The 14447-nt window shown below is 21.5% G+C and overlaps 9 protein-coding genes and 1 pseudogene across 9 annotated transcripts in view; 6 read left to right on the top strand and 4 right to left on the bottom strand.

Annotated features, from left to right (window-relative positions):
* The window catches only part of DDB_G0284213 (hypothetical protein), a gene marked incomplete at both ends in the record, with an annotated part of 2130 nt that extends 1582 nt beyond the window's left edge, over positions 1-548 (top strand). The window contains one exon of the mRNA XM_633556.1: positions 1-548. This exon is cut by the window's left edge and continues 848 nt beyond it. Coding sequence (XP_638648.1) covers positions 1-548 — 548 coding nt within the window.
* Positions 549-663: 115 nt separating this feature from the next.
* DDB_G0284211 lies at positions 664-1619 on the bottom strand (annotated as a pseudogene; the record flags this gene model as incomplete).
* Positions 1620-3058: 1439 nt separating this feature from the next.
* DDB_G0284209 (short-chain dehydrogenase/reductase family protein) lies at positions 3059-4027 on the top strand (the record flags this gene model as incomplete). The annotated part of the gene is made up of 2 exons (XM_633553.1): positions 3059-3125; positions 3219-4027. 2 exons carry the CDS (start codon positions 3059-3061, stop codon positions 4025-4027), a joined length of 876 nt encoding a protein of 291 aa, XP_638645.1.
* A 452-nt stretch (positions 4028-4479) lies between these two features.
* On the bottom strand, positions 4480-5562 carry DDB_G0284207 (short-chain dehydrogenase/reductase family protein; the record flags this gene model as incomplete). Its single annotated transcript, XM_633552.1, has 3 exons — positions 4480-4988; positions 5074-5376; positions 5517-5562. 3 exons carry the CDS (start codon positions 5560-5562, stop codon positions 4480-4482), a joined length of 858 nt encoding a protein of 285 aa, XP_638644.1.
* Positions 5563-5955: 393 nt separating this feature from the next.
* On the top strand, positions 5956-6384 carry DDB_G0284297 (hypothetical protein; the record flags this gene model as incomplete). Its single annotated transcript, XM_633551.1, has 3 exons — positions 5956-5974; positions 6138-6142; positions 6226-6384. The coding sequence occupies 3 exons, from the start codon at positions 5956-5958 to the stop codon at positions 6382-6384; spliced, it is 183 nt and encodes a 60-aa protein (XP_638643.1).
* A 169-nt stretch (positions 6385-6553) lies between these two features.
* Positions 6554-7098, top strand: ubl5 (ubiquitin-like protein 5; the record flags this gene model as incomplete). Its single annotated transcript, XM_633550.1, has 4 exons — positions 6554-6609; positions 6684-6791; positions 6951-7006; positions 7055-7098. The coding sequence occupies 4 exons, from the start codon at positions 6554-6556 to the stop codon at positions 7096-7098; spliced, it is 264 nt and encodes an 87-aa protein (XP_638642.1).
* A 427-nt stretch (positions 7099-7525) lies between these two features.
* Positions 7526-8948, top strand: kynu (L-kynurenine hydrolase; the record flags this gene model as incomplete). The annotated part of the gene is made up of 2 exons (XM_633549.1): positions 7526-8014; positions 8082-8948. 2 exons carry the CDS (start codon positions 7526-7528, stop codon positions 8946-8948), a joined length of 1356 nt encoding a protein of 451 aa, XP_638641.1.
* A 227-nt stretch (positions 8949-9175) lies between these two features.
* DDB_G0284201 (hypothetical protein) lies at positions 9176-9636 on the bottom strand (the record flags this gene model as incomplete). Its single annotated transcript, XM_633548.1, has 2 exons — positions 9176-9372; positions 9504-9636. The coding sequence occupies 2 exons, from the start codon at positions 9634-9636 to the stop codon at positions 9176-9178; spliced, it is 330 nt and encodes a 109-aa protein (XP_638640.1).
* A 1223-nt stretch (positions 9637-10859) lies between these two features.
* DDB_G0284199 (hypothetical protein) lies at positions 10860-11971 on the top strand (the record flags this gene model as incomplete). The annotated part of the gene is made up of 4 exons (XM_633547.1): positions 10860-11120; positions 11294-11532; positions 11703-11775; positions 11876-11971. The coding sequence occupies 4 exons, from the start codon at positions 10860-10862 to the stop codon at positions 11969-11971; spliced, it is 669 nt and encodes a 222-aa protein (XP_638639.1).
* A 759-nt stretch (positions 11972-12730) lies between these two features.
* Positions 12731-14377, bottom strand: proS (prolyl-tRNA synthetase; the record flags this gene model as incomplete). Its single annotated transcript, XM_633546.1, has 1 exon — positions 12731-14377. The coding sequence occupies one exon, from the start codon at positions 14375-14377 to the stop codon at positions 12731-12733; it is 1647 nt and encodes a 548-aa protein (XP_638638.1).
* Positions 14378-14447: the final 70 nt, after the last annotated feature.

Raw genomic sequence — 14447 nt, 5'->3', positions numbered from 1 at the left:
CTCAATCAAGCGTTAATAATTCAACAATTTCATCACCTAAACAACCAGAGGATGAAGCTGCTTTATTTAATAATTTAAAAAAGAGTTTATCAACTATGAATTTAAATCCTCCACAACAATCACAACAACAACAACAACAACAACAACAACAACAACAACAACAACAAGAATCAAATTTTTATAGTAATAATAATAATAATAATAATAATAAAACATTTAATAATTCAATACCTCCACATTTTATTTCAAATCAAAATAGTAATAATAACAATCAGTTTACATCAACACCAAACTTATTTAATAATAACAACAACAACACCAACAGTAATAATAGCAATAATAATAATAATAATAATCAACATAATAGTAGATACTCAACAATGTCTTTTAGTACAAATATTTCAAATAATACAAATATTTCTAATAAATATGTTAAAGCACCAGCTGTAATAAGTTTAGATGATGATAGTGATAATTTGGGTGATTTCATAGGAAAATTAAGAGATATGAGAGATGATGAAGTTATTGTATCTACTCATTTTAAATAAATAATAATAATATAAAAATATTTTTAAATAAAATAATATATAAATAAAATATAGTATTGATAAGTAACAATATTATATAGTTTATTTAATTTTTTTTATTTTAATTGTAAAAATTTTAATTTCTTTCTAAAACAACATTTGAATTTCTTTCTTTTTGAGATAATAGTTGCTGTTGTAATTGGTCAACTTTAATTTGACCCATTGTGAATGTATCAATTGGACCTATGAATAGATTATATGGTAATTCTAATTTAACAGAATTTTCAAAGATAACATCAGCAACTTTATTTGCATCACCTGGTATTAATAATGTTTCATATTGTTTCATTTGATTTGTAACATTTTCATAGGTATTGTAATCCTCAATTAAATTCTTACAAAATTGATTAGATGATTGGAAACCAGTTACAATATAACCAAGTATAATACATGATACTTTAATATTAAATGGTTTTAAATCATGTGATAGGGACTCGGTCATACCTGCCCAAAGCGAATTTAGCACCGCTGTAATTACCGAGATTTGGTAACCCTGTCAAACCGGCAATTGAACTTATATTAAATATATAACCATCCCTTTTACTTCTAAAGTGGGGTAAAACCGATCTAATGACATTTAAAGGACCAAAGTAAAGTGCGTCCATTAATTTTCTATCTTCTTCTTCTGAAACTTCTTCTATAGTTCCTACAAGTCCATAACCTGCATTATTAATTACATGTGTAATATCTCCGAATGTTTTAACTGTATTTTCAATTGATTCTTGAACTGATTTTCTATCTGTAATATCGACTTGTAATCCTAAAAATGATTTATCATTGAAAATACTTAATTCTTTTAATTTATTAATATCTCTTGAAGTACCGGTAACTTTATGACCTAATGATAGTAATTTCTTTGCTAATGATAAACCAGTACCACTTGTACAACCTTTAAATTTTTTAAATATAATTAGTTAATTAGTTTTTTATATATTTTAGAAATAATAATAAAAATTAAAATAATAAAAAAAACAAACCTGTAATATACCAAATTTGAGTGTTTTCAGAATTAGAATTTAAAATTGGTTCCATTATTTAATTTTTTTTTCACTTAATTAAATTTATTTATTTTATTTAATTTATTAATTTTTGTTTTGAATGATGGAAAAAAAAAAAAAACTTCATTTATTTATATTTTTTTTTTTTTGATTTTCTGTTCGAAGAAATTATTTTGTTCAAGTTTGACAACAATTCCATTATATACCTCTGATTACTCTATTTTTAAAAACATTGCTTCTTTCAGATTTATAATTAATTCTTTAAAAAACTATTATCATAAAACGATTGGTAGAGTAATTTTTATTTTTAGTTTAATTTTTTTATTTTTTTAACACCCAATTTTTACACCCAAACATCAAAATATTTTCATAATTTCACATTTCCAAACCACCACAACTAAAAAAAAAAAAAATTCAAAGAAAAAAATTATTTTATATTCTGAAATTCAATAGTAAATATTAAAAAAAAAAAAAACTGAGGCGTTTACCGATTTGACATTCAATTGATGAGTAAACTTAATTAATTCTATTTTTATATTCTTAAATAAAAGAATGTACTCGAATTTGGTATAACAGGTTAGTTTTTTTCATTGTTTTTATTTTTTCATTATAATTTTTCAAACATTATTATTAACCCTTTTTATTATTCTTTTTTTTTTTTTTTTTTTTTTTAATATAATAGGTCGTTTGAATGTTATTCCATCAATTTTACCTTATTTCTATTCAAAAACAATTTAAATATTCAATCGGCTTTAAAGATTAAAAAAAAAAAAAAAAATGAAATAAATAATAATTAAAAGGGGAATGCTTTATTTTAATAAATATAACTCAAAAAAATAAAATAAAATATAATTGAAATCCACCTAATATTTTTCAAAATAATCACGAAACTCACAACCAAACTAACAATAAAAATATTATTTAATAAATAAAATCAATATTAAGAAAATAAAAAAGAGAATTTAATTTTGTTTTTTTTTTAATTTTTTTTCTTTTTTTTTTTTAACACTGAATTTCAAAATTTAAAAAAAAACATTTTCGTTGATTTTTTTTTTTTTTTTGTTCGAAATAAAAAATAATTTAATTTTTGACAGCAGGGTGTAAAAATTGGGTGTTAAAAAAAAAAAGTGAAAATAAAAAAAAATAAAAAAATAAAATTAAAAATTACTTGTAATCAATCATTTTATAATAACAGTTATTTTAAAGAATTATAGATCTGAAAGAAGCAATGTTTTTAAAAATAGAGTAATCGGATGTATAATGGAACTGTTGTCAAACTTGAACAAAATAATTTCTTTGAAAAGAAAATGAAAAAAGAAAAAATATAAATAAATGAAGTTTTTTTTTTTTTTACACCATCCAAAACAAAAATAAATAAATAAATAAATAAATAAAATTAAATAAATAAATAAAATTAAATAAATAAATAAAATTAAATAAATAAATTAAATAAAAAAAAAAAAAAACTAAATAATGGAACCAATTTTAAATTCAAATACTGAAATAAATACTGAAAACACTCAGATTTGGTATATAACAGGTAAGTTTTATTACATTATTTTTATTTTTTTCATTATAATTTTTCAAACATTATTTTAACTTTTTTATTATTATTTCTCAATTTTATTTAAAGGTTGTACAAGTGGTACTGGTTTATCATTAGCAAAGAAATTATTATCATTAGGTCATAAAGTGACAGGTACTTCAAGAAATATTAATAAATTAAAAGAATTAAGTATTTTCAATGATAAATCATTTTTAGGATTACAAGTCGATATTACAGATAGAAAATCAGTTCAAGAATCAATTGAAAAAACCATTGAACATTTTGGAGATATTACACATGTAATTAATAATGCAGGATTTGGACTTGTAGGATCAGTTGAAGAAGTTTCAGAAGAAGAAGATAAAAAACTAATGGATGCACTTTACTTTGGTCCTTTAAATGTCATTAGATCAGTTTTACCTTATTTCCGTTCAAAAAACAATGGTTATATATTTAATGTAAGTTCAATTGCTGGTATTAAAGGTTACCCAAGATTTGGTAATTACAGTGGTGCTAAATTCGCATTGGTTGGTTTAACAGAATCATTAGCACAAGATGTTTTACCATTTAATATTAAAGTATCATGTATAATACTTGGTTATATTGCCACTGGTTTCCAAAGTGCAAATGATTATTGTAAAAATTTAATTCCAGAATATAAAAGTCGTGAGATATTTGGTTCAATAATGAAATATACAGAAGCAACTGTAACTCCAGGTGATCCAGATAAAGTCGCTGACGTTATTGTTGAAAACTCCACTAAATCAGAATTACCATATAATATTTTCATTGGTCCACTAAGTACCTTTGAAATTGCTGAAGCTAAAGTTAATGAAATTACTAAACAGATTGAATCTCAAAAAGAAAGAAATTCAAACATTTTATTAGAAAAATAAATAAATTAATTATTATAATTTTATTATTCCCTTTTTTTTTTTTCCTCTTTTTATTTTTATTTCAGTTAAAAACTCTGATTTAATTAAGTTAAAAAAAAAAAAAATCTAATACGTGAATTATTTTTAATTTAATTTTAATGTAGAAAATATCCATAAAAGGAAATATTATATAAATTTAAAAATATCTAAATATTAAAAAATATATATAAATTAATATTAGCAATAATAAATTAAAGTAAATACTACTTTTACATTTTGGTTAAAAATAAACAAAGTTTTTTTTTTTATGTTAATTCTTTTTTTTAAAATGAACAAATGTTTTTTTTTATTACGACTTTATTATTAAATCAGAGTTTTTAACTAAAATAATAAATAAATAAATAAATAAATAAATTAAAAAAGTTGAAAAAAGAAAAGAAAAAAAAGGTTGGAATAATAAATTTATTATTTATTTATTTTTTTTCTAATAAAATGTTTGAATTTCTTTCTTTTTGAGATTCAATTTGTATAGTAATTTCATTAACTTTACCCTCAGCCATTTCAAAGGTACTTGGTGGACCAATGAAAATGTTATATGGTAATTCTGATTTAGTGGAGTTTTCAACAATAACATCAGCAACTTTATCTGGATCACCTGGAGTTTCAGTTGCTTCAATATGTTTCATTATTGAACCAAATATTTCACGACTCTTATATTCTGGAATTAAATTTTTACAATAATCATTTGCACTTTGGAAACCAGTGGCAATATAACCAAGTATTATACACGATACTTTAATATTAAATGGTAAAACATCTTGTGCTAATGATTCTGTTAAACCAACCAATGCGAATTTAGCACCACTGTAATTACCAAATCTTGGGTAACCTTTAATACCAGCAATTGAACTTACATTAAATATATAACCATTGTTTTTTGAACGGAAATAAGGTAAAACCGATCTAATAACATTTAAAGGACCTATTTATATTTAAAAAAGAAAAAAAAATATTAATAGTTTAAAAAGTTGAAAAGTATTAATAAATAGAGGATTTTAAATTCATACCAAAGTAAAGGGCATCCATTAATTTTTTATCTTCTTCTTCCGAAACTTCTTCAACCGATCCTACAATTCCATAACCTGCATTATTAATTACATGTGTAATATCTCCAAAATGTTCAATGGTTTTTTCAATTGATTCTTGAACTGATTTTCTATCTGTAATATCGACTTGTAATCCTAAAAATGATTTATCATTGAAAATACTTAATTCTTTTAATTTATTAATATTTCTTGAAGTACCTGTAACTTTATGGCCTAATGATAATAATTTTTTTGCTAATGATAAACCAGTACCACTTGTACAGCCTTTAAAATTTTTAATTATAAAATAGTTAATGGGTTTTTATATTTTAGGAAATAAAAAAAATAATAATAATAATAAAAAGGTTAAAATAATGTTTGAAAAATTAAAATGTAAAAATAAAAATAATTTAAAAAAAACCTACCTGTTATATACCAAATTTGAGTATCTGAATTTAAAATTGGTTCCATTTTTTAAAATATATATATCTAAAGGGGATCGATAGTTTTATTATAATGCAATAAAGAATTAATTAATTCTGTTTCCTCTGAACATTTTAAAAACTATTAATACTAAAATCTATTAAGCCCTTTAGTCGTGTATAGCATCTGAAAAATCTTATAAATCTGAAAATAAAATTTTATTTTTTTTTTTTTTATTTTTTTTTTTTTTTCTTTTTTTTTTTTGATTTAAAATTTAAATTTAAATTTAAATTATTTTTAATTTAAATTTAATTCATATTTTCTAAATATGGAAATATCCAAATTATGAAATATTTTCCAAGTTATTTATTTAATTTTTTTTTTTTTTTTTTTAAGCAATAATTTTTTCGATTGATTTTATAAAAAAAAAAAAAAAAAAAAATGGAAAAACATAATAATCGTTTTTAATTATATATTATATATAATTATATATAATTATATATTATTTATTTATTTTTATTTATTTATTTATTTATTTTTTTATTTATTTTTTTATTTATTTTTTTTTTTTAATTTCTTTTTTTTTTAAAATATATGGAGAAATTTTAAATTTTTATTCACAGCTGGAGTAATTTTTTTTATTAATTTTTTTTTTATAATTAAAAAAAATAAAAATTTTTTTTTTTTTTTTTTTTTTTTTTTTAATTAAAGAGTTTTACAATTAACAATAATATTCATGATGCTTTAAATAGTATTGATACCATTGTTAAAAATAATAATAATAATAATAATAATAATAATAATAATAATAATAATAATAATAATAATAATAATAAATTTTTTATTTGTGGATGCAAAAACCAAAAATAAATAAATAATAATAAAAAATAAAAAAATAAAAAAATATAAAAAAAAAATTCAATTTTTTTTTTTATTTTTTTTAATTTTTTTTTTTTAATTTTCATTTTTTATTAGTTCTGTTTATTTCTCATATTATTGATAAAATTAATTCAATTGTGTTTTTGTATATCAATAAAAAATGATTGAAGTAGTATGTAATGATCGTTTAGGAAATAAAGTAAGAGTAAAAGTAAAGTATGTACCAATTTGAAACAGAATATATTTTTTTTTTTTTTTTTTTTCTCTAACATAAATATTTAATATTCTAGCTCAGATGATACCATTGGAGATTTAAAGAAAGTTTTATCAGCCCAAATTGGGATTAAAGCTGAAAAGATTAGATTACAAAAATCTTATTCAATCTTTAAAGATCGTAAGTTTTAATATCTTAAATTTAATTAATTTTTTCTTTTTTAAAATTATTAATAAATATTTCTTTTAAAAAATAAAATAAAAAAAAAAAAATTAAAAAAAAATTAAAAACCATGATTTTAGATATTACATTAGAGGATTGTATGTATAAATAATAATAATAGTAATAATAATAATTATAATAATTATAATAATAATAATAATAATTATTATTATTATTGTAATTTTTTTTTTTTCATAAATACTAATATTAATTTTAAAAATAAAGATGAAATACACGACGGCGATGGTTTAGAATTGTATTACAACTAAACAATATTTGTAAGATAAAAAATAAATAATAAATAATACCACTTTTGAAAAATAGTTAATTATCTCTCTTTTTTTTTTTTTTTTTTTTCATTTTTTTTTTTTTTTTTTTAAACATTAAGAAAAATCAAAATTTGTCTTTATAACGAACGAACGAAAAAAAAAAAAAAATGAAAAAAAAAAAAATAAAACTCTTACTTGCTGTTTGAAAAAAATAGAAATGGTGGTTTATAAATATGATTAATCTGTTATGTGGTTCGTTCATTTTTTATCGTCCAAAATCTTTTTTTTTTTTTTTTTTTTTTTTTTTCGTTCTTATATTTTTTTTTTTTTTTTTTTTTTTCATTTTTATTTTTTTTTTCATTCTTTATCTTACACACAATAATTTTTTTTTTGTTCAGATATAAATTGTAAGAATAAAAAAAAAAAAATGGATAAATTTTTCGAGTATATTAAAAATCAAAACCTATCACTTGAAGATGAAAAATTAGCAGATAAATTAGACCAATTAGATCAATTATCATCAATAAAGGAAGAATTTTATTTCCCAATCACTAAAGATATTGCAACAGATTTAAGTAGAGTTAAAGATGAAGATTTAGATAAACCAGTGATTTATTTAACAGGTAATTCATTAGGTCTTCAACCAAAAGAAATTGAAAAACAATTGGTTTGTAATTACCTAAATGACTGGAGAAAGTATGGTGTTGAAGGTCATCACAAAGGTGATCATCCATTCATTCACATTGATGAAGAGATCCAAGCATCATTATCAAAAATCGTTGGTGCATTACCTTCTGAAGTTTGTCCAATGAATAGTCTTTCAACCAATATTCATGTTTTATTATCAAACTTTTATAAACCAACTCAAACTAGACATAAAATTATTATTGAATATGGTGCTTTTCCATCTGATTTAGTAAGTTTTAAAAAATTAAAATTAAAATTAAAATAAATACTAATATTGTTAATAAATATTATTATAGTATGTAACAGAATCACAAATTAGACATAATTCATTTAATCCAGAAACAAGTTTAATTAAAATTAAACCAAGAGATGGTGAATATACATTAAGAACTGATGATATTATTAATGTATTGAAGGAACATGGCGATAGTGTTGCAGTTGTAATGTTAAGTGGTATTCAATATTTTACAGGTCAATTCTTTGATATGAAGAAAATCACAGAGGTTGGACATGAAATTGGTGCGATTGTAGGCTGGGATTTAGCACATGCTGCAGGTAATGTCGAATTAAGTTTACACGATTGGAATGTAGATTTCGCATGTTGGTGCACCTATAAATATTTAAACTCTGGTCCAGGCTGTATCGCTGGTATTTTCGTTCACTCAAAGCATACTGAATCATTCAACCTTTCAACTGATTCACGTTTATTAGGTTGGTTTGGTAATAAACTCTCAAACCGTTTCCAAAAAGAGAAAGAATTTGTTGCTGAAGATGGTGCTTTAGGCTTCCGTATGTCAAATCCATCCGTTGCCGATTGCACTGCACTTCGTGCATCCTTAAGCGTTTTTGAAAAAGCTGGTGGTATCAAAAAATTGGCTGAAAAATCTACTATCATCACTGGTTATTTGGAATATCTTTTAACTCATAAATTAAAAACTACTGACGTTCAAATCATTACTCCCTCTGAAGCAAATCAAAGAGGTTCACAATTATCATTACTCATCAAAGGTATTAAAGCCTCTCAATTAAAAGTTAACCTTTCAAATTCTGGTATAGTTTGTGATGTTAGAGATCCTGATGTAATTCGTGTTGCTCCAGCTCCATTATATACTTCTTTTAATGATGTTAAATATTTCATTCAAAAATTAAATGAAAATATGTAATAATAATAATAATATTTAATAAATTATTATTATATATAAAAAAAGAAAAAAAATTAAAAAATTAGATTTTATATTTATCTTTTTTTTTATTATTGTTACTTAATTTATTTAAAATTATTTGTTTGTTTGTTTTTTTTTTTAAATTTACAGTGAAACCTTTGTGTTATTTTGTATTTATCTTCTTTTTTTTTTTTACTTGTATTTTATATTATTAAACAAATTTTAATTTAAGTATCTAAGAAATGGGCAGCTAATAATAAATCTACAACAACTTTTTCATTGATTGGGAATTCTGGTAAATCTGTAGTACTGTTTGTATATTTATTTTTAAAGTAGAAATATTGAATAACTTTTTCTAAAACTGGTGTTGAAATTTCTCTAAAACGAATTTCATTGTTTTGATCCTCCATAAAGTTTGAATTATCTATATATATTTATATAAATAAAAATATTAATATAAATATAATATATATATTTTTTTTATTTTTTTAAACTTTGTTTTGATTGTGTTTTTTTTTTGTTTTTTCTTCTATTGTTTAAAATTTAATTACTTACCACCACTTAACATTGATTTAATTGTACCAGAAACATATGACATTTTTCTTGATAAGACAAATTCATGTCCTGTTGAACTATAAAGTCTTAATACATCTGAATTTAAATCGTGTGTATCTGGATTATCACTCATTTTTTATGTGTGTGTGTTTATGTAAATTTAATTTTATTAATAAAAGAAAAAAAAATTCATTTTTTTTTTTTTTATGAAATTTTTTTTTTTTTTTTTTTTAATTGGAAATAACTGAAAATTCTGTTCTTTGAATTTTATTTTTTTTTCTTTTTTTTTTTTTAATTTGAACAAGGACCTTAATCAAAGTAAGATATTATTATAGAGAATCATTTAAAACCTCTAAATTTTAATTTTGGTAAATATATATCAAAAAATAAAAAATATTTTTAACTTTTAATTTTTTTTAATTTTTTTTAATTTTTTTAATATTTAATCACTTAATAAATCAGTTTAATTACATATTATATTGTTAAAATAGATATCATTAGATAGAGAATTCTTTATATTATTATAAAAACAATATTTTAATTTTTTTTGAATTTTTTTTAATTTTTGTTTATTAATTATAAGTATCACTAACCGATTTTTCATAGAATTGTCATATAATTTTTTTTTTTTATATAATTTTTTTAATTTTAAATTAAGTTAAAAATTAATAACCCTTTCATCCAATTATAGGTTATCGATAATTTTAAATACAAAAAAAAATATTTCAGACTCGTGCGCGCTAATTATAAAAATTTGATTTTTGATTAAGATTTACAATTTTAATAGTTGTTGTTCTTTTTTTTTTCTTTTTTTTTTTTTAATTATTATGTTAATTTATTATTTATTAGTTCCAAAAAAAAAAAAAAAAAAAAAAAAAAAAAAAAATTTATATGTTTGTAGTTTGTAAAAAAAAAAAAAAAAAAAAGGGTGATATTACAACAAAAATAAATTATAATATTAAGAATTAATCTTACAATATGAAAATCATTCAGTTGTATTAGAATATTCTATTTATATATTTGTATATGTGTGATGTGTTTAAATGATCTTATTTTTTTTTTTTTTTTTTTTTTTTTTTTTTTTTTTTTTTTTGCAATGGGCAATATATAATTATATGATAGTTATGTTTTATTGGGTCGTTTATATTTAATATTGACCAGTCTACGTTATTATAATAATATTAAATTATTTTTATTTTATTTTATTTATTATTATTTTTCTAAACTATTTTTTTTTTTTTTTTTTTTTTTTTTTTTTTTTTTTTTTTTATTTATTCTTTGTAAATTTTAATTATTTATTTTTAAAAATAATCATCTCTTTATTTTTATTTGTATTATTTTTTTAGGATATTTAATATGAAAATATATTATTTATTTTTTGTATTAATTTATTTAATATATTTCATTAATTTAGTATATTGTGAGAAAAATGATACTTCAATAATTCTTGATGATATTTTAGATATTCAACATAATAGAAAATTATTTCCAAAAATTACACATCAAGATATTGAAAATATTAGACAAATTAGGAGAATGAATTTACATTCAATTGTTAAATCAATGTCCACTTTAAATGTTCAAGATTTAGGTTTAGGAATATTTGCTGGTTTAGAAGTAATTATAATTATAATTTTTATTTTCCCTAAACCATTTTTTTTTATTTTTTCCTCTATTTTTATCATTAGTAGTAATAATAATAATAATAATAATAATAATAATAATAATAATAATAATAATAATAATAATAATAATAATAATAATAATAATAATAATAATAATAAATTTAGAAATCAGTTAATCCAAATCCAAATGAATGTATAGATTCATTAAGAACATCAATTGATAATACAAATCAAGTTTTTTATGATATTTCAAATTTTTTCGGGATTACCATTCAAGAATTTCTGACTTTAATTCAAATATTCCCAACCATAATAAAGGATGATATTAGATTATATGATGCATGTGGTGCCAATGTCATAGTAATGAAAATAGGAAAATTTGCACATATCATTAGAACTGAAGGGTAAATCAATAAATTTTTTATTTCATAATTTATTAATATTATTCAGTAAACTAATTCTTTAAATTCACAATAAAAAATAAAAAATAATAAATTAAAAAAAAAATAATAATAATAAATTAAAAAATAATAAATTAAAAAAAAAAAAAAAAAAAAAAAAAAAAAAAAAATAGATTACAATCATTTGCAAATTATGCCAAGAATGCATTATATTCAAATCCTTTTTATCTCATTCCTGTAACAAGAGTAACTAAATCTTTATTTATTTATTTATTTATTATTTGTTTTTATTTAGCTATTAACTTTTTTTTTTTAAAAAAAAAAATAAAATAAAATAAAACCCTAGGGATTACTAGAAAGTTTAGTTACTAAAAACTATCAAATGTTAGGTGTTCACATTGGTGAATACTTGGGTATTTTATTTAATTCTGATGACGATTAAATAAAAATAATAAAAAAAAAAAACAATAAAAAAAAGAAAATAAGTGAAAATATGACCAAAACGTAACCATAAAATAATATCAAAAAAAAAAAATTTTACGGAAAAAACTTTTTTTTTTTTTTTTTTTTTTTTTTTTTCTAGGGGCTCTGGAATAAAAAAGTTTCAAAATTTTTTTTTTTTTCATTTTTTTTTTCATTGCCAACCATAAGCAAATGTAAGTGAAAGTGATAATATTTTTTTTTTTTTAAAAAAAAGTAATTGGTAAAGATTTTAAATGATTAGAAAAGGCATAAAGTACACCTATCATCATCATACACAGATAGGAAAAATGGTTATAAACTCATGCTGCAAATGATTCAATCTTTAATTATTTTTTTTTTTAAAAAAAAAAAAAAAAAAAAAAGTGAACAAACAAAAAAATTTATAAATACTAATATATATTTTTTTTTTCCTTCATAAAGTATTTTAGAATTATATCCTTGAGCTTGATCCTCCTTTATTGTATCTTTTTAAATGTTATTAAATAAAATTTTAAATATTAAAAAAAAAAAACATTACACTTTTAATTGTTGATATTATTGTTATTATTATTATATTTTTTCATTTTTTTGTTAAAATTGTAATTAAAATTTTATCAACTTTATTTTTAAACTTTTTTTAGTACTACAACTTAAAATTTTAGACAAATAAATAATACAATTTTTTAAATCTTTTTTTTTTTTTAATATATATTTTATTTTATAAATTTTTTTTTTTTTTTTAATAAGATCTACCAAAGAGAGTATATTTTGTTGCTTTTTCTTGACAACAGAAACATTTAGTATCATCTTTAATTTCTGGAAGTTTAACATGTTCTTGATTTTGTAATGGAATACATAATGATTTGGCGGCACCAGTTAAACAGAAACCTTTTTCTTCTTCAGCTTTATTTTTAGATTCTTCAGAACTCTTCTTTTTGATTGAATCTTCACAAGAGACTTTTTCGCACCATGGTGCTAAAACAAGGTTTTTATTATCCAAAGCTGGAACAAACTCATTCCATTGATTGATGGTGACGATATGATCATTTCTTTGTTTAACAGCACGATCAAAGAGATTTGATTGAATGTTGTCGAGTAATTCCTTGACACCAGTGACAATGTTTGAGATTTCAACTTTAGATTTCTCGGCGGTATCTCTACGACAACAGATGACAGTACCAGAGGCAACATCTTTTGGACCGATTTCAATACGAATTGGAACACCTTTCAATTCCCAATGATTGTATTTATGACCTGGATTGTAGTTTGGACGATTATCTAAATTGACACGAATACCGGCAGCCTTTAATTGATCAGCGATTTCTTTAGCCTTTGAATCTACGGCGGTGGTATCGGAATCCTTAAAGTGGAGTGGAATGACGACAGCTTGAATTGGGGAGATACGTGGTGGGAGAACCAAACCTTTGTCATCACCATGGACCATAACCATGACACCAATGGTACGAGTGGTTAAACCCCAACTGTTTTGCCATGCCAATGATTTGGTACCTTTATCATTCTCGAATTCAATATTGAACATTTTTGAAAAGTTTTGACCCAAAGCATGTGAAGTGGCAGCTTGAATACCACGACCATTGGTTGGGATGAAACCTTCGATAGTGGTTGTGTAAAGACCACCGGCGAATTTCTCTTTTTCAGATTTTACACCCTTTACAACTGGTACACATAATAATTCCTCATAGACACGTCTGTATAAATCGAGAATTGTGAATACCTCTTCATCGGCCTCTTCCTTGTTTGCAAAGGCAGTGTGACCCTCTTGCCAGAGGAATTCTCTGCTACGAAGGAATGGTACTGGACGTTTGAATTCCCAACGTACAACATTTACCCATTGATTCAATTTCAATGGTAAATCTCTATGAGAACGAATCCAATTGGCATATGCTGGATACATAATGGTTTCGGAAGTTGGACGAATTGCAACTGGATCGGCCAATTGTGAATCACCACTCTTTGTTACCCATGCAACCTCTGGTGCAAAACCTTCAATATGATCCTTTTCTGTGGTCAATGCCTTCTCTGAGACTAACAATGGGAAGTATGCATTTTGTACATCCAATTTCTTAATCTCTGCATCAAAGAATGCTTGAATTTGCTCCCAAATTGAGTATGCCCATGGTCTGAGAATATAACAACCTGAAATATCATAATAGTCAATCATCTCTGAACGTGTAATAACATTTTGATACCATTCTGAAAAATCTTCTTCTTTTTTACAACCTGCACCTAAAAGATTTGCTTTAACATCACCTTTCTTTTCAACTACTGCTTTCTTTTCAACTGCTGGTTTCTTTTCTTTCTTTTCTCTTGGTTTCTTTTCTTCAACTTTTGTATTTGTTTCCATTGGTTTTTGTTCTTCACTCATTTTTTTTTATAATATTAATAATAAGTATGAAAAAATAAAAAAAAAATGAAATCGTCTTTAAAAAAAATTT

Source organism: Dictyostelium discoideum, assembly GCF_000004695.1.
Source record: "Dictyostelium discoideum AX4 chromosome 4 chromosome, whole genome shotgun sequence".
In the NCBI taxonomy this organism is placed as follows: Eukaryota; Evosea; class Eumycetozoa; order Dictyosteliales; family Dictyosteliaceae; genus Dictyostelium; species Dictyostelium discoideum.
The sequence above is the reverse complement of the archived record's forward strand: the minus strand, read 5'-3'. Positions and strand labels throughout refer to the sequence as shown.